The following is a 19,564-nucleotide window of genomic DNA, read 5'->3' on the forward strand; positions in this document are numbered from 1 at the left end:
ACGCAGCAGGTCTGCAGCAGTAAATAAATCAGGTGGGATACTTCACCCTCTGACCCGGGGAGCGGTTTTTATCTGCTACATCCCGGCTTTTTTCCCAGTCGCTGCGCCCATAAATCGGGCCCTCTGGGCAAGCTGAAAGTTGCCATGTTTTGACAGGAGATGTCGGTGTAGAATGTCGGCTGGTGTCGGTGGGAGAGCTGGAGCTGAGTGGGAGATGCCGAGCGGTGATAGAATGATTACCGCAGCGTGATAATCGGCAAACGCGCAACGGTAGGCGTTGGGAGAAGGACGGCAGGAGAAATGGTGATCTCGGCCATTTTTTTATTAACAGATTGGACGGACTGTAATGAGGCGCACCATTCTCAGAAATCTTTAGATTTGATATTTGCAGCTCTACAGCATCTGTCGTCGGTGTGCCGCTCTTGGCCAAGTGTTTCTGGGAAACGAGATTAAATAAAGATTATAAAACAAACAAGGGAGTCCAGTGTGAAAGGCTTCCATCTGGCTTCGGACTTTTCCAGAAAAATATGAAGGTTCTGATGATGTGAGGTAAACAGGAGACTCTGGAATCTGAGTATACGACGGACATGAACTGTAGAGAAAGAACTAAGTCTTAATTAGGCAACCAAGCCAAGCTTCAATACAGTCTTGGGTTAAAAAGTAAAATAATTTGTTCTTGAAGGTGAATGGACATGAGGTAAAGTAGTTGCTCATTTAAACGGAGAATATTTGATTCCACAGATTGGAAACATCCAGACTCTTCACCCCTGCAACTCATTCAGAAACTGAACTGAACTTGTGTCCAGTCACTTCGGCAGGCACCAAGTTGTTATCCTGTTAAAAATATCTCAAAGTTGGGGCGTGCCGTGGTGGCGTAGTGGTTAGCGCGACCCATGTTTGGAGGCCTTCAGTCCTCGACGCAGCCGTCGCGTGTTTGACTCCCAGACCCAGCGATGTTTGCCACATGTCTTCCCCTCTCTCCTTCCCTGTTTCCTGTCAGCCTATTTTCGTATAAGAGACACTAGAGCCCACAAAAGGCCCCCTGGAGGGGTAAAAATAAAAATAAAAAATGTTAATATCTCACAATCAAAGCTGTCTGTAGGGTGATTTTCACCCCGTTTTATCAAGACTTGATGCTTTTTTTATGTCTGTCCCTTTCCTCTCAACTCCAGATGTTTCTGGAGACAAAGCCCTCCAACCCTACGACTCTCTGCAGCCGCTTTCACAAAAGATGACTTAAAGGAATCAATTCTAATCCACTTATAGTCTGATTTATGGAAATGAGCTCCTGGGACTCCAGCAGAATATCGCCAGGCAGGAGATCAGTCGGAGCTCTTGGTCTGGTGATGGGCCAAAACGGATCAGGTCTCACCAGAATCAGAACAGTCAGATAGGAGGTTAGCATACGGAACATAGACACTTTGTGGACATTTAGGATAAATTAACCAAACAAACTGGAGCCACTCGCCACCACAACTGCTGATAAAGAGGCAGTACTATGTATTTTCCATTTTATAGCACAATCCACTTACAAAGTATCAAGTATGTTACCTTAAGTTGTTATAAACATGCAGTATATATCAATAAGTACTTAAAAGAAATGTAACTTTACAAATAAGCGCCTTGAAATTGGGCCTCTGACTCTTTAAAAACTCCTCTTCCTGAAACTCCGACTTCAGGAAGTCATCACGACATGCCTCCTCTGTTCACCCTTTAACAACATCTTACCAGTGTTGCACTGGGAGGAAGCTGAATGGTTGCCATGGGAGACTAAAGGATTCCTTAAACATGCATGGAAGAATTAAAGCAAAACTCCAGGTATGTTTTTGATGAGAGAATAATAATATAACATGATGCAAGAGTCCATTTTACGTAATATTGTCCCTTTAAAAAAGAAAAAAGCTGATCAAGAATTCTTGATATCGACAGATATTAAACCCTAATATCGTGATATGTTTTCCAGCCATATCATCCGGTCCTAATCTCAGACAAATAAGCTAAAAAAACGTGAAGTGAAAGCATTCGTTGAATTCTCATAATCCTCTCATCCACTAGTCGCTCCACTGGCGTATTCCAACCATAAAGCACGTCAAGTCGTCAATATAAACATCTCAATGACAATCATCTCTGCGACGACAGGCTTTTAAATGAAAACTATTAACTACTGCCGAGTATCAGGTTACCGTTTTTGACTTTCCACACTGCAACACACACTACGGTCAACCGTGACTGTTTAGTGATGAAATGTCTCTTTCAGACAGGAAGCTTTCATCTTTTCCCCCCGAGCAGCAGCAGCAGCAGCAGTAGAGGTAATGTTTGGTCTCTGCGTGAGGAGGCTCCTGTAGACACGGGCCGAGCTGTTAGCCTACGCTCTCCAGCCGTCCCTCTCTCTCTCTCTCTTCACTGAGGAGCTCAGCGGACAGGAGCCAGTCTAATCCCCCTGATATGAGGAGCGCCCTGAGACCTGACAAAGCATTCCTCAGATAAAGGCCCGCCGTCGCAGGAGATGCCCTGGAATTCCCACAGTCGGAGGCCAGCAGACTGACTACGAGAAAAGTAGAAAGGTTTCCCTCGGAACATGAGGGCTTTGACTTGACACTCGTCTCCCCCCCCTTCACTCAACCCTCCCCAATGCGTTCCCAGATCTGTTTTCTTCGTCTCTCTCCTCCTCAAAACCCGCTCCGTGCCGTATGCAAGACGTCTGAGAATCAATGCTCCAAATGCAAACCAGACCGATAGCCATCCTCTCTCACCTGGGTTTGTCTGTGACTTCAGCACCCCGCCGTCTTTGAAGCCTGACTGTCTCCCCTTTACCCCCAATCTCAGAGGTAAAGCAATGATACCTTCTACCAGTGTTGCCAACTCCATTTATGATTTAATGAGTCACGAGTTGCGGTTTTTTGGGTCTGTTTTTGAACGTGAAATTGCTTATTTGGGCTCGACTGTCTTTCTGATAAGGTAATCTCTCACCTCTCCAAAAGAAGACGGCGACAGGAAGCAGTAGGAGGATGATAGTTTGCTTTTGGGTTTTTTTTTTTGTTTTTTTTCCCAGACAGTACTCAGCTGGCTCCAGCAGAGCTCTCACAGCATCACACAGTTCATAAAGAGTTGAGTCTCATTCCAGTGTGTTGAATCCATAGCTCTTCTGTATGTAATGTCTGTAATGGCCGACTGCAATTTCCCCAAAACGCTGCATATGGAGCCGCACCCAAGTAAAAGGAGCTTGTCGCTCCAACGCCTGAATAATACGCAGACGTCTTTTCTGATTGGGTGATGGATGATGAGCGTGAGTGCCATGGCCGAGTTATAACCATATTCTGCCTTGATGTTTACATCCGTTGCTGCCATGATTTTAATGACATCACTTGTTTATGTGTGTAAACAAGCTTATTCACGTGTGATTTTAATTTTATTTCTTATTTAATGTCATTGTGAAATTGTGTTTTTTCGTCATTACAGACAAATATTTACGCACACTGGAAATGGAAACGCAGTTGGTGACAAAAAAAATAGCAAGCATGTAAAAACAGCTTTATTAAAAAATGGTTACTAAAATAGAAAAGTGGATATTTAATTTCACCTATATCTACTTTTTATTTAGTTGTTTTTTTACTATAAATATATAAGTTTATACTGTTTATAAGTGACCTCTGCTTTACACAGTGTGGTGGGTTGCCAGCTGGGCTTTTTTTAGGCTTCTTTTCTTAGAGCTGGTTGCTTGTTTTTCTGATGATCTGGCAACATTGCCTTCTACTGCTAAGAAAAGGGGAGACGGGGCGAGACGAGCAGCAAACAGTTTCCGTCTCCCGTCCTCACAGAGAGGACTCCTGTCTTCCTGCAGGCAGGTTTTTTGTAGAGCAATTTTCTCTGCATGACGGACGGCAAAAAAACCAAACTTGGTGCTTCAGAACGCTTTTTCAAGATCCACCAAGGCCTCCTCTAAGGACACTGAGCCGAGACGTCTTCAAGGTCTAACTTTCAAAAGTCCCCTGCAGCTATTTGAGGACACACATCACCAGACTGTTGACGGGAAATCTGGAGGATCACAAAACTTTATGCCATATGGGTTTCAATAACCGTCAAAGCTGTCAGCTCCCGACAATTCTCCGATTTATTCCACAGACACACAAAGATGCCGAGCAGACAAACTCGAGCGGTTGACATGGAGACGTGTCCAAAGCAGCGTTTTCAACCTCCTCACCTATCGAACGAGCGAAACTGGAGCGATGATCGCCGGTCCAAGTGGGTCACGGGTCCCATAAAGGACAGGGGCAGCAGACTGGGGTCCACCATGACGTCTTCGGCCGGCGAGCTCACCAGGCTGCGGAGGATGTCCTTCACGTTCTTGGACTTGGAGTCGGCGGAGGTCGAGCCGCGGACCTCGGAGGACAGAGTGGACAGGGCTTCCGAGACGGCGTCCGGGCCACCGGAGGAAGACAGGTCGGCCTCGCTGGCCACAGCCGACGTGTGGTCATCGCCGATGCCCGAGTCGTAGCGTCTTAAAGAGACACCGTTCTCCACCTCGGCGCTGCTGTCTGAAAAGAGAGAGAGGGAGAGAGAGAGTAACTCTGTTAAGATGTTTTGATTTAAATAGTTTTTGATTTTAGTACATGTGACCACTTAATGCTGCACATTCAAAGAATGACCGTTTGGAGTTCTTTATAACCCATAAAATGTTTAGAAAATCTGCTGTGTATAATAATTTGGAACATTTTGCATTTTGAGTTTTTTATTTTTGGAAAAAATACTGTTCTCATGGGGAGCTTTGTTCAGTAAAATTAGATTTATACTGTAATAGTTCATGACTTTAAAATTATACTTACCACCATTTGCATTGACCATTTAGGAAAATCTGAGAAAATATCACTTGCATAATAATTTGGAACATGGTGTAAATCCACAAAAATCTGATTGTGTCTCCATTGGTCAATGCATCAACAACAAAACCATGCAGTCATTCTGGCTTTAGCCAACAGCTCTGTGATCCGCTTTTCTTTAAAGCCACGTCCAAAATCAGTGCTTTGATGCCTAAACGGGATAATCTTGTAATTTCATCATGTTTATGTCCAAGATTACGCTGCACATTCTTGCTTAACTTTTGTAGTTTGTAGCACAGCAAAAAATAAAAATAAAAAAATAAGGAAAGAAAGGAAAAGCCTGATGAGCAACAGTGTAGTCATAGAGAGATCAAAACTGAGAAGAAAAAACTTGAAGAAAATAATAATAATACTCAAATGTCACTTAAATGCCTCTTTTTGGTCTGGTTTGATCATTTTGCAAGCTGAAGTGAGCCACACAGTCATTGGCTCCACTTGTGATTTTGAATATGTTGCGTTTAGTGATTTATTGATGTGGTTTTGAACTTCAGGGCCACCGTACTGCTCTGCTTTCTGGATGCTGTGTCCTAACCAAAGCCCAGTGTCTTTTATGATCCTGGTGGCTTTTAAAAGAATCCACCTGCTTGTGTGTGATGGTGACACAGCTGTTTTTATCCACTATGACTCGGGAAGTTTTTTGAGGAGCGGCTGAGAGAAGCGGCCCCACCATGGATTACTAAACCATTTGGCACAATCTGGCGATAAAAACCTTCACCATCCTCCTCCTCACATGCAGCTGAAGCGACTCTTTGTCCGAGTACCTGTACTCCTGGTAGACTGGGAGCGGAGAGGGGGTTTCCTGTCGTTGTGGGGCTCCAGGATGTCCCGATACTTTGACACCATGAGGACTGAGATGAAGTAGACCACAGCCAGCGCCAGAAACTGAGCCTGCTTACTGTCCTCCTGGAACAAAACAAAACACACTAAACGGTCTGCTCTGGCGGACGCACTGAGGCCGACGCGCGTCTTCGCTGTCCGACTCACGATATCTCTGAACACGACAGCCCTGAGGCGGTTGATGTCCATGTCCTGGAGGAGCCGGTCCAGGTCTCTGACGGTGGACATTCCCCCTGTCACCGCGTCGACGGGACTCTGTGTGAACGAGAGCGAGTCCGTTATCACACGTCTGCTTATTTGAACTGAGCTACAGATGCTGCAGGCATCAGAGGGGGGCCATATGTGGCATTAGTTTCATAGTAAGTAGGAATACATTTATTCAGCAACTTTTACTCAAAAGCAGACTTTGGTTACTGCCAAATCTTCTTTCCAATTGATTTATTAAATGATTAAATGCATCAAATATGATCCAAAAGTGACCTAAACCCTGATCTTGTAGCTGAGACATGTTTGTTTTTTTTCCCCAAAAAATTGTGTAAATTGGATGCTTCTCTATAAATAAGGCTAACATGCAAAAATTACTATTTACAATGATTTGCCCATACCATTCTTACAAAAACTCTAGCTACTTTGTGTGTTTAATTGCATGATTAGGTTACTGTTGAGCAGGTACAAAAAGGTCATAATATAATTTCCTTATGATTTTCTATTTTTTTTTTTTTTGCTTTGGCCCATGACTAATTCTTACTTGTAGATTTTAGCCTATGTGACAAAAAGTTTGGATCTCACACACGCCTACACACACAAACGCAACAGAACATCTTTCCCACAAAGCCACTGCATTATAAATGAGCTCCAACACCCAGTTCAGGGAAAAGCAACATGGCTTTCCTGGAAGTCATCGGATCGAATCGAAGGGCCAATGACACAGAGGCCTGGTCTAGAGCAGCAAGCAGCAGGGCGTCCTGTAATACAATAAGACATGAGCTGACGCAACAAGACCTGATGGCTGCTGAGGAGGACGAAGGACGAGCCTGCTGGGGGTTTAATGGCAAGGGCGGCAACGGGACAGGAGTTCATTCATTTATTTATTTGTTTGAAATGGAATATTGCAGCTTTTTATTTGGTGTTGAGAAGCAGAGAAGAACCAGATCCGACTCCACCAGGTCGCAACAACCGCAATGACGATCAGGATGGAAGAGGAGCTAAATGTTAGCTAGCTTCAGCTTCATGGTGACTGGTTAATTCTGCTGCTACATCAGCACCGCTGCTTACTTTGATTGTGCACCACGGCCAACACCACCACAACGGGCCGTCTGGTAGAGTTTAGATTTATGGTCTGGGCCCAGGTCTATGTGGCGCCTGCATACAGCACATATAAATTCAAACGACAGCGCGAGGCATAAAGTTGTGTTAATACCTATTATAGTCTAACTAGAGCAGCAGACGGTTTAACCCGTTGAAGAATTGAAAAAACTAAGTGTGGTGCAGAAGTGAATTGGACTGTAACAAGCGCAGTGCAGTGCACCCTGCTCCGCTCGAGAAGCAGCGCAGATAAGATCCCATCAATCAAACATCCCAGGTGATTTGGACCCGACTCGTCCTGCGGTTACAACAAGCGACAAGATGGAGCTGGAAGACGCTAAACAAAAACTTAAATCTGGAGAAGTTACAGCTTACTTACAGTATAAAAACAAAAGTAAAATAATGTGTCAGATTTACGTAAGGGCCTGTAATTAAATTATTCGGGTCTGGCTCGGACAACATGCCTAGGGATTTGGGTCGGGTTGGATGTTTTAGGTTTCGATCTAAACTCTAAGCAACAGGCAGCATCATGGGGGGGTTGCGCTCTCACATTAAGCATCTCTTAACCCCTTATCGATTCTTATGTTCAAACTGTTATGTTCTTCAAACATCTGCAGTCAATCAAATGTAGCAGCTACATTTGAAGTCAAAAACGCCCAAATTGTCAATCATTTCACTGTTTTCTTCATTGGAGCTCAAACTCATCAGCTGAAGGAAAAAAAACTTCCCTGAATAACCGTAGTCCAAATTAGATTCGGAATAAAACATTTTTTCATGCTGATATCCAGGCCAGCGTGTTCTTTTATACAATTCTTTTAAGATCAAAGTAATTTTGTTTTTTTGATCGCCCCATTAATTTTACCTGCAGACGTGGGGCAGAGTGGGACGTCGCGTCTGATCTAAACATAAACCACTGATGACCGCTCACACAAGAACAAGACCAGACTGAAAGACTATAACAATGCACACGAGAGATTTCAGGGAAGCACTGACTGAAGTCAGTATCAGCAGAAACAAATATGGTGATCGGTGCCTTTCTCATCAACGACATCCTGTTGAGCAAAGTAGAAAACTGATGGAGTGAGTTGACTTGCCTGAGCAGACGCAGACTTGGCCGTTCCCACTGCGGTGCTGGGCATGACGGTGTAGCTTCTGGTTGGACCCTCTGCCCCTTTAAACTGGGCTTGTTGGCACTCCAGACAGTTTCTCACTGCTATAGCACATACTGGGGAGGGAGGGGAGGACAGTGGGATGATTCATATTATATGTCACATAGTGAATAAAATGACAGAAGACATGTAAAGTAGAGATGCGAATCTTTCAGTGTCTAGCGATTCGATTCTCGTTTTTAGGGTCCCGATTTGATTCAGGAGCAATTTTCGATTCGCAAACCAATTTTTCTATTCAAACGGTCTGGAGACTGTTTACATTATGTGACTGACAAGAGGAAAATACATGTAAAGAGATAGAACGTTAATTTAAAACCATACTATAAGGTTCCATACTGAAGCGTTCCAAAAACGTTTCGATGCTGTGCCTCCCAAACAGCATTAGCTTCTGGTCAGGGAACAACAAACTCTCAGACAACTATGCAAAATATCCAAAGAAACATCGACTTTTCTTTCCCCACTTTTGAATAACCATTGGTTTAGCAAAAGGACGATTAATTCAGTCATTTTCCTGTCAGAAACTTGTCCAATTCACATTTGCTTCGCTAGCTGTAGGCACAAAGAAGCCTGATGAATCTGACTGGCAGCGAACCAGAAAGTGGCAAATAAAATTTTATTTCCGTATATATTTCGTAATCATGATTTAAAAACAGATTTGATTTTATGCAATTGAGTCTACTTTTTTCTCTTTTTTTAGCTTTTGTTTTTATGCAACTTCTGCTGAGTTTTCTGAGGCTGTATACTGCATCACATCCCATCAGCTTATATTGGAGTAAGAACAGCTTTGTGCATAACTTAATCATTTTAGCTTAGCTGCCTGGCTTTTTCTTCAAAAAAAAAAAAAAAAAAAATCAAAGAATTATTCAAGACACAAATGCTGAGTGGACACGGAATGCAATGTGCAGGATACTTGCAAAGACGTTCAACTAAAAGATATTTTTGAAGACTTTGAATCAATTCTGAACTCCCAGGACTAGGAGATGTGATTCTCCATGGAATCTTTTTCTTTTTTCCACACCTCTCAAGTACAGTAAAGTGAAACCCTGTGGATGAGTGTTGCCATGGCTCAAAAGCAACATAGGAGACCTGGAGAGAGAGAGAAAGAGAGAGGAGCAGCTGAGAGAGACAAGAACAGGAGAAAAAGTGGGGCCACAACAAGGTCGGCGCTGCAGCCAACTCTGGCAGCTCCGCTCACTCTTCCCTGCTCCACCTCTCCTCCCAGGGTCACAGTGTGTGTGTGGTGGGGAGGAGTGGGGCGTGAGGAGGGGAGGCCTCCTGAATCATATCCACTCCCATAACAAATGGCACCACTGGCTGCTAGCGTGCTGAGTAGGCAGCAAGATGCATCCTTCAGCACAGGAATAAAAAAAAAAACTGGTTTCCCCGACAACTTCAGGTGGGTTCAGAAGTGACACGGTTAACGTTTTGTAATTTAATGTAGCGCTCCTCCCTGGAGCCCTCCACCCGCCGCACCCCCGCTGTGCTGCGCCTGACAGCTGACAAATGTTAACTCTGCAGCATTAAGATTACCAAGGAGGGAATTATTCCGGTTGGAAATGGGCTCGCTGTTTCCATTAGGACCACTCCTTCATACAACCATTTATAAAAGTGAGGCGGAGGGAGGAGGGGATGGGCACGACAAAATCTTGTTACAGTTTTCCAAAATCAGATTAGGTGCCAGAAACGGGGAGCGCATACCTCATCAAATATTCATTTCATAAAGGCAGCACTCTGCAGCAGCAGTGGCGGCGACGTAATCCGAGAGAAAACATCTTCTCTGCACTGCAAAAACACTCAAACCTCACAAGGCATTTGTCTAGTTTCTAGTTCACATTCGAAGTAAGACAAAACTCATTTAGAAGTAACATTTCAGCAAGAAATATTATAAAAAATATTTAAAGTAAATAATTTCTTAATAGATGAAAAAGTACGTCTTCCACTGACGGATTGTTACACTTATAAACTGATTAAATGGACTTACTTTAAATGAAGGTCTGCCAATGGAGCAAGTGCTTTTTCATCTATTAGGAAATGATTGTCTTAAAAACAAGCTCCTATTTCTTGCTGCAATTTCTTGTCTTACTTCACGTGTAATTGCGCTAAAAACCAGACCAAAATTACTTGGTAAGATTTTGTGTTTTTGCAGTGTGAAATAGAAGAAGTCAGAATTTTGGTTCCTGACGCTTCCTCAACCTGGATGTGATCGGTGACAACACTGGAGAGATTTTTTGGGTTTCTGGGAAACATTTCTGCTTTCCTGGTTGTTCTGCATTCTGAGTTTACTGGGTCAGAAGGTCGAGTACGGCCCAGAACCTGCATGAAGCTGTGACTTCCGTAGCCTCCATTCAGTGACTGTTAGGTGAGGGTTTTAGGTTTTATATTCTTGTCAGAGGAAACCTTAATAGCCGGGAACAGAAGGCAAAAAACATTGCTGGAGGCTGTGCAGCAGTGCAGCGCAGCACAGCTCTGCACAGCCAAGGCCATTATGACGGCATCATGCTAGCAGTCGTTCTAAAGTGTTGCCATGCAGCAGGGTTATAATAACACGATAAGGCTGAGCTGGAGAGGAGAGGGTGAGAGCTGCTGAATTTAACAAACATCACCACAGCAAGCAGGAGTGAACAAAGAGCTCCTGTTTCTACTGCAGGTAAAAACAAGAGCTAAATGCAGCAGATTCGGTTTTAGATTGCTATATTTTTAATATTTACATTGGTGGATCATCAATAATATGACCAATTCATCTCAAAACAACAAAAAGGAATCAATTTATTGATAAGCATTATTGAACATCATTAAGAGGACAGTATTATATATTTTAGTCATTTAAAGTGTAATCAAGAAACCATGTTAACTTCAGTTGTTATATATATATATAGATAGATATAGATATATAGATATATATCTATATACAGTATATCATATATGACTCAAAATAAATTTAACTTTGTAATTTAAAACCTTGAAATTGGGATTGTGTCTCTTTAAAAACTCCTGCTCTTTCTAAAACTCCACATCTAGGAAGTCATCACAACATGGCTCCTCTATTAACCCGTTAACGTTACCAGTGTTTCACTGAGAAGTAGATGTTATAATGAGCTCAGCAGGTGCTCAGTTCCACCAGGTGTTTGCCGATTGCTGCTGGCTAGTCTGAAGGAGCTGAATGGGGGAGGAGCTGCTCTGTGAGGCAGAAAACTGCAGCTCTGAGGAGGAGCTTCGTCTTCGAAGGCAGGGACAGTTTCACCCAGGCGCTTTGCACAACTGAATGGTTGCTATGGGAGATTAAAGGATTTCTCCAACATACCTGAAAGAATAAAGGGAACGCTCTAGGTATGTTTTTGTGTTTTTGATGGGGGGGAAAGCTCAAAAAAGTTGATTTTACATAATAATGCTCCTTTAATATTTTCAAAAATCTCTGTTTTTCTAATAAATAAAAACTAAATCTTTGCCCCCTGCTGGTGCAGGAGGAATGATGCAGATGAGCAACTCGGGAATAAACTAAGTTTATTTCCTTCCAAATAAACTTCTTAACCCAATATTTATAATGATCAGAACTTGATGCATTGATTGACTACCATGATGAGTTAGAGTGAAAGTGTAGCTGAATTAAATAGATTGTAATTTGACTTGAGGTGACGTGTTGTGAATTGATGCTATAGAAATAAACTGAATTGGGAGCATTTAATCCGTTTTCTTTCTTCACATACAGGAAGCTTAGTATGGGTTAAATCAAAACCTACACAGCCCGTATTGAGTATTTTAGCTCATTTAAAAGCTGTCCTGATTAGACAGGGTGTGATTCTTGGATCGCATCAGTCCAGACGTCATGGTCCGGTGCAGCTGCGGCTTACAGTGTGGCTGACATTCCTCTGAAAGTCCACGCTTCCTGCCAAACAAAGCTGATGCACACCTGGACAAGAATCACTAAACGGTTGGAAACGTTTGGAGCTGGTAGTGGAAGAGTCTGCTGGCTCACAGAGTGAGGCCTGTGCTTGTTCACACAGAAAGTGCTACGATGTTGAAAATGATCCCAGACTGTTGCATTAAGGACGTTACGTCGGCACGGTGACGAGCAGCCTCAGCAGCAACAGGGAGGATAAGTGGATTATTTGATTCTTTTGAGTTTTCTACCTCTGTCCTCTATGAAGCCTCCGGGATCTGGAGATGATGATTGACTGGAAGAAACTCTGATCGACTGTTTCCTTCTCTGCCATGCAGGAAACAGTCTGCTACTGCTGAGCTCATTATAAAGGTTTTAAAAATGGATTAAAACAGGTTCTTTGTTTCACTAAAATTGTGAGATTCGACTTTATTTCTAGCCCGGTCACGCTGCTACTTCCCACATTAATCCATCAGTGATTTTTTTCAACCCATTAATCGGATAACCAAATTGGCACATTCTGCAGATTTGTTTTATTTAAGCCCATTTTATGAAATACTAGAAATACTGAAAAAATGCAACTAAACAATTAAATCCCAATACCTAACAAAGATTTCATTTCCTAGAATGCAATAATGTAGCATTCCTTTGGTGTATGCTTGATCATTTGTAGAAAAGGATGCATCTGCAGCAAATAAATAAATAAATAAATACTTAAAATATAAATACTTAAAGACTTAACGTCAATACAGTGTAAGGATGATCTGTTGAGTATCTTTTTGAGAAACTGATAAATAATTGGATTGCAAAAAGGTGATTAATAGATTTTTGTCCACAGTATTTGAATTGAGGTGAAATACTGTGGATGCCACTTGAGTTTAGATTAGAACATACTTAAAGTTTCTCTTATTTCATCTTAAATGCAAAATGCATACATGTATGTTTCCACAGTTTTAGCTTAATTACTTCTTTGACTGTGATGTTCTTTCAGCAAATGGCTGTTTTTCTAGTCTGTATGCTCCAGTTAACGATTAATCAACTACTGATGTAGTTCACGATTATTTCAATAATTGATTCATCGTGATTAATAGTTTCAACCCTGATTGTAATATAACGATTTACAACAGAATTGAGGTGGGAAAAACATTAAACAACAACTGGTGGCGGTGTTTACCGAGGCGGAGGCACTGGCGCAGGATTCCCCCCGACGACATGTTCTTCTCTGCTTCGATCTCGGTGAAGTTCAGAGAACTGGCGAAGATGAGAACGTCCGCCAGGTTGATGAGGCGCTGGAGGAAGGTGACGGAGGCCTCCACCGGCAGACCCTGGGACGGCTCGATGTTCTCCAGCTCATGCTGGTGGGCCACGGCGGAACACAGCAACAGGAAAAAGGCAACAATAGAAAAAAAATACAGGTTTTAATAATCATTCTGATGTGTAAAAAACACTAATGGAAAAATAAAATAAAATCAGCACCGACTTTTTTTCCATCTGCTAATAATGCATTGTAGACCATATTGGTACCCCTATTAATGATGACTATAAAGTCCCCTAATAAATAATCACTTGTGACCCCCTAGGTGGCGCTGTTGACTCCAATTCTGTACCAGTCTCCATTTGACCAGCTTGCTGTCTTTCCAGTGTGGAAAAATTAAATGTGTTCCTCGTTAACCTATTTTCTTAAAATACTCCATCATCCATCAGCATTGTTACATTAGCTGCATTTTCACTGCAAACTGTCAATATTCCACTAAGGTCACAAAAAAACAACACAATTTTGAATTTGCGGTATTTCCGTTAAATAAGAAACGCAATTAAAATCATACATGAATACATATGTTGATGGGATAAGTCATTAGAAAACATAAATGGTAATAGTATTTTTTACCATTTTTGCTTTTTTACCAAAAAAACATGTCACACCATCATCCTCCCACCACTTCCTGTCGTTGTCTTCTTCAGTGGCAACATCCGGTTGCTAATCATGTGATTAATGCAATTCCAAAAAAGTGTTTCCATTGTAGTTTTGCGAAATAAATCAATTTTGATACAGCCAAAAAAAAGGGGGAAAAAAATAAATAAATCACCTCATTCTACCGCCAAAACTTTTCATTGAAAAATTGCAGTGTTTTCCATTAAGCGAAGGTATTTCTGAAATGTCAAATTGCACAATGGGCTCTTTGCACCTCAGCTTCCGCGTTCGGGGAAAAGCGGCTCAATCTTTTCCGATCTATTGAAAAAGGCTCTTTCCACTGGGTGTTTGCAGGGCTTGTCCAAGGTAACAATTAATGATGAACATCGAGCCGAAGCCCCGACAAGTAGCTGGAGAAATGTTTTAAGAAGTTCGCCTCGTTATACACAGATATGAAGGTGAGTTTTACTTTCTTTAAACTTTGTGGCTAACATTAGCTTTAGCTTATGCTAGACATTTTTCTTGTAAAAATGTGCTATTTAAGTATCTAAACATTTTTCATCCATTCTAAAGGACAATGTTTTTACCTTGTTTTCAAGTATATTACGTGGTTTATTGTCGTTAGTGTCAGAGACCAAGTAACGGAGGATTTTACTGTTCAGGCTTTTTGCTTCTGAAGCCTGAGGAACAACAAGCCCATAGCTTAACAGTAGAGCAGCTCTGGTGTCGGAGTTCTAGTTCAACTGACGGTTCAGGTTCAAAGTTGTTGCTTTTAGAAAAATCTAACCGTGTTCCTTAAGGTCTCCGTGTTATTTCGCTTTATTAGTTTTGCATGCTTCTTGTGAAGCAGGACGGTGTTTACAGCAGTGTGTACAGGCGGATCAGTAGCTCGGCTGTCTGGCTCTGGTCTGCTCTCTCGTTCCCATAAACTCTCTTTCAGGTTGAATACAGAAGTGATTCCATGGAAATAACACAGGAGGCTCCTTTACCTTCTTCTTTAGGCTGAAGAAGCTGATCCGGAGTAAAGTGAAGGCTGTAAACTTTGCTGTGCAGCGTTAGCATCTGGTAGCGACGAATATTTACAAGCCACCGTCTTCTTAATTCAGGACCGCTTGGAAATCCATGAAAACTTAAAAGCCCATTATATTAGGAAGACAGCAATGTTCATAGTATTGTTTTATTTGCATCTGAAATAAGACTTTGTCTTTTCTAGCTATCATGGTAACTCAAAGCGGAAAAGAGAGCCGCATTTGCGCATGCGGTTGTGACGTCAGTGCGGCAGGTGCAAAGAGCCCATTATCCGGTCTACAGAAAAGCAGCTACTGCTGATGTGTGTTTGAGGAAGAAAAGACAACTGATTAATAATTAAAGGATTGGAGAGACTAGTCAATTTTAAAAAGTGTAAAGTATGAATTTAAAAATGACTTACATTTATTTGATATGAAATTAAAGCTTAACTGACTTAATTTAATATCAGTTACATTTAATAATAAATAAATGTTCACAAATTAAAAGGGTTAATTACTACAAGGCTTCTCCTTATACCTGTTGTCTTTACTGTAGCTGAGCAGGGAGGTGGAGGTATTTGTTATCCAACCCTAGCTGCCAATTAACCAAAGATCAGCAAGAGCACATTTAGTTTGAAATTCAGTTACTGGTCCCACAGTGCTGCTAACTGGATTATACTGGGACTGAGCATCGGCCCATTCCTTAGCCAGGCTGGCCGGGTCACCGTCCAAGAATCACATCAGAGCACTGAAGTCATCGGGGGTCAGTGCAGACTCAGCCAAGCTAACGACGTTAGCAGGCAGCCAACTGTAGTCTAACGTGATTGGAAAAGGTCAGCGTGGATTGATCGGTTGTTGTGGGCAGAGAAAAGAGCGGAGAGGAAGGGAGCGACTCACAGAGGCAGACGTGGCAGCGGACAGCAGAGGCAGGATGCCTCCGCAGGCCATGATCAGGTTGTCCACCACCTGGGACACCAGGTGGATGCTGTTGTGGACAAACACGGTGTTCTCGCTGCTGTTCACAAAGTCCAGGACCGTTTTTGTGGAGTGACTAAGAGAGAGGCAGGACAAAAAAGTGTGACGACGTGTTAGAGTCAATGTAGACAGGGAAAAAAAGAAGATAGAGTAAGATTCTATCAAAAGAACAAAAGTCAGAAATCTTGAGAATAATATCAGAACTTTGTTTAAAAAAAAAAAAACATGGAAAGTAATTTGATTTGTTTCTCATTGCAACAGGCTTATATATTAAAGAAGATGCATAGCACAGATATATCTTCCCAGATACCACTCTACTTATTCTTTAAACACAAAATATTTAGCAAGAAATGTTAGGATGCCGACATTGTTTGAACAAAACACAGTGAGGCCCAGGCTGGTTTGAGGTCCTGAGGTACTTCAAAGATGGCAACCGTCTTCCATCACATCACTGCTGTGGTTTAAATTGTTTTAATGAGATCTCAGAGAGCAGAGCTGCTGCAGAGAACCAACTCGCCTCCAGAAGCACAGAGCCTTTGGTTTGGAGACATTCCCTTTTTACAGAAAAACAGCTGTGGCTCCCAGAGGAGCAACGCTCATCTTTTAGACTGTAAAGTTCTTATCAAATGAAATCTAGAGACGAGCATGTCTGCTGTGAAATAAACAGCCAGGAGGAGCAGACATTGGGTTTATTCAAAGGTTTCGCTTAGTTTCTTCCTCACTTTGAAAATCTCTTTAAAAATCTAACAACTTTCGAAGGACTCTTCAAATTGTTTCACTGAAACAAACTTAACCTAAGGAAGGCATTAAAATAACAAATGATTAACATTCTGTATATACTCTAACAATATTTGATATGTTATCAGATGCCTAAGTTGTTTAGATTGTGCCATCCATTTTAACAGTATTGTTTTATCTATAATTACCATAACAGGACGGTGGTATGTGTGCTCCTCTTGAAACCATCTGATTAAAATCAAAAATAATTTAACTGAGGTGTTAGGAACTTGTAAATAATAATAATTCCAGGGTAGATTTTAACAATTAGTCAAATTAATCGTTAATAATTGGTAAGGCGTGTTGGTCAGCTCCTCAAGAGGACTTGGTAAACCTTTATTCAGTGAATTAATATAAAGGTAATGGCAACATGAGGAGAATGTGAGCCGGTACGAGGGTCCTTACCTCCTCCACGCCTGAACGTCCGTCTCAATAGAGAAGAGTAGGTCGGTGAGGAGGCGCTGATGCATGTGGGACCAGCGGAACTCTGGGATACGGAACATGGTGGAGCGAGGAGCCGAGGTGCTGCTGTCTTCTGGCCGGCCTGGTGGACTTCCTGCTTCCCCTGCTGCGCCTGTGGTTTGGCCTTGGCTTGATTCCTGCAGAGTTACACCAACCAGACAGAACTTTAACAGATCTAACAGATTCAAGAGCATTGATTCTAATGTCCAGAGTCAATAAATAGATGCATACTGTAATAGAGGTCTCCTTGAGTTCAAGTCTCTCTGTGTCCACGGCAACATTTGCCACGTCCAGCCGGGCGATTTTGGTCTCTTTGGTCTTTCTGGCAGGATCTGGAGTCTTGCTGGTGCTGGAGCCTGGGGTGCTGGTGTCATGGGCATGCGGAGGGGTCTCCTCTGCGGCGGACATACTGGACTCTGAAGGCTGACTTTGTGGGGTTGCCTCTGGAGCTGCTGCCTCCTGTCGGTCTGAAGCAGCACCTTCTGACTTAGAGGAAGACTCCGGACCACTAACATTTTCTTTGGTGGGTTCCTTGACACTTTGGTCAGCTACTTCAGTTTCTGGAGCGGGACTTTCCGAGCAAGGCACCTGGTTCTCGACAGAGTCCTTCTCTTGTTCTTCTCTTCTCACCGTCTCTGTTTCCTGTTTGCCTTCTTCCGTTTTTGGCTCCTGTTCTCCGAGATCTTTTGTTTTGCTTCCATCCCCTTCACGCTCATCTTCCGCTTTTTTCACAGACTCTCCTTCTTCTCCCGCAGCAGCTGAAGCATAAGACGACTCTTCTTGGCTATCGTCCACATCGCTCGGGTTGATCTGGTCGCTAACGGACGACACGTCGACCAAGTCCTCGTTGAAAACGGAAGCTCCGCCCAGCACGCTGTTCTCCAGGGGAGCTGGAGGCTCGGAGGACATCTGCTTGCTCTCGTCTCCTTTTTCAGAAGCTACACTTGCCTCTTCGGTTGAGAGCTCTGATGAATCCCCTTGTTCAAGGTGGGCTACCTCTGTCTGCGCGTCATCCTTTGTTGGGGCAGCAGAATCTTCTTTCGTTGTTGGACCAGAAGCTTCACTCTGGGTATTGACTGACGTTTCTGCATTTTGGCTGCTTTTCTCAGATGCTGGCTCAGTCACTTCATCTTTGTGAACCGCAGTAGAAGTTTCTTTATCAACGTTTGATTGATCACCAGAAGAGAACTCCACTTTCTGCTCTTCCTCAGCTCCGGCCAGGATGTTGGACACGGTGACGGATGATTGGTTCCTGTCCTCTGCAGCCTCCACAGGCATAGGAGTGATGGTGGAACCGGACGTTGAGCGGAGGGACTTTTGGGACCCTTCGTCTACTGTGAGCTCGACGACCGTTGAGGGCGCCATCTCTTCAGCAGGCGACCCGTTGACAGATTTGGTATCTTCAGAGATTTGGCTCACTCCAGAGATGGTGCGAATGGTGCTGCGAGAACTGGTCGACCCCTGGTGCTGGTACTGACGGAACATGCGGGACAAACTTTCTTTGTGCTGCTCAAAGGTCACCTGTGAATGTACAGTTCATAACAATGTCAGAAAGAGGGCTGGACAATAAATCAATACCAATATATATTGCGATAGACAAGATCAATGTCAACAGATAATACTTCTGATAGAATGTTCAAACATTTCACTGAATTCTAATTGAGAACCGCACAGCATTCTGGGGGATGTAGGCAGAGCAAAGACTTTAGTCGCTCAACCTCTCGCATCCAGCTAAGCAAAGTAGGAGGAGTCAGCTAACTCACTCTTTGGTTACCTAGCAACAATCTGCTGAGTAACGCGAGCAGAAGCAGTTTCAGGATTTGCCACTGTGCCTCAAAACTGTTTAAAAGTAAAAAACAACAGTGTGGAAAGAAAATGTGGATAAAAAAAAGTAAAGGTCAAGTCATCAGTTTGGTAGTTTTTCTGATAGGTGAAACAAAAAAACTAATCAATAATTATCAATATTTACTGTTGTGAAACGCTGATATCGCGATACCTTTTCAGCCATATCATCCTGCTCTAGTTAGAAATATAACTATTGTCAATGCTAACCATTTTGTGTTGTACAGATACAGAGCAATAAAATTAAAAACGTTTAAACTGTAGACATCTGGGTACAGGGCAATGCATTCAAATATAAAGGTTGCTTCCCTGCCTCAAATTCTTTTAAAACAGTTTAAACACTTACTCCAAACCAACCCCTGCAATTGTGTAGGGGGGCGGCTTGGGAAGGAGTGTTTCTGTTTGGGCATTCAAACAACACACAAACCCACAGAACATCAATCTCACAACTCCAAAGACTTCAAACTGCCTGAAAGCTTTGAGTTTCTCTCCCCAGCTCCGCTTCTTCAGACCATAAGCTTGAT

The 19,564-nt window shown here is 42.7% G+C and overlaps 1 protein-coding gene across 5 annotated transcripts in view; it reads right to left on the bottom strand.

Annotated features, from left to right (window-relative positions):
* The window catches only part of lrba (LPS responsive beige-like anchor protein), a 233,153-nt gene that overhangs the window by 163,511 nt on the left and 50,078 nt on the right, over positions 1–19,564 (bottom strand). For 4 of the 5 annotated variants that reach the window (XM_023334198.1, XM_023334197.1, XM_023334196.1 and 1 more), the window contains exons 22-29: positions 17,430–18,719; positions 17,142–17,335; positions 15,882–16,035; positions 13,240–13,420; positions 8,114–8,244; positions 5,862–5,969; positions 5,639–5,780; positions 4,202–4,535 (exon numbers count right to left, since the gene is read on the bottom strand). In XM_023334198.1, the coding sequence (XP_023189966.1) occupies positions 4,202–4,535; positions 5,639–5,780; positions 5,862–5,969; positions 8,114–8,244; positions 13,240–13,420; positions 15,882–16,035; positions 17,142–17,335; positions 17,430–18,719 (2,534 nt within the window). The remainder of the gene's footprint in view (positions 1–4,201; positions 4,536–5,638; positions 5,781–5,861; positions 5,970–8,113; positions 8,245–13,239; positions 13,421–15,881; positions 16,036–17,141; positions 17,336–17,429; positions 18,720–19,564) is intronic. The other variant, XM_023334195.1, reaches the window with a different exon arrangement.

This window comes from Xiphophorus maculatus, chromosome 5, assembly GCF_002775205.1.
Source record: "Xiphophorus maculatus strain JP 163 A chromosome 5, X_maculatus-5.0-male, whole genome shotgun sequence".
NCBI lineage: Eukaryota > Metazoa > Chordata > Actinopteri > Cyprinodontiformes > Poeciliidae > Xiphophorus > Xiphophorus maculatus.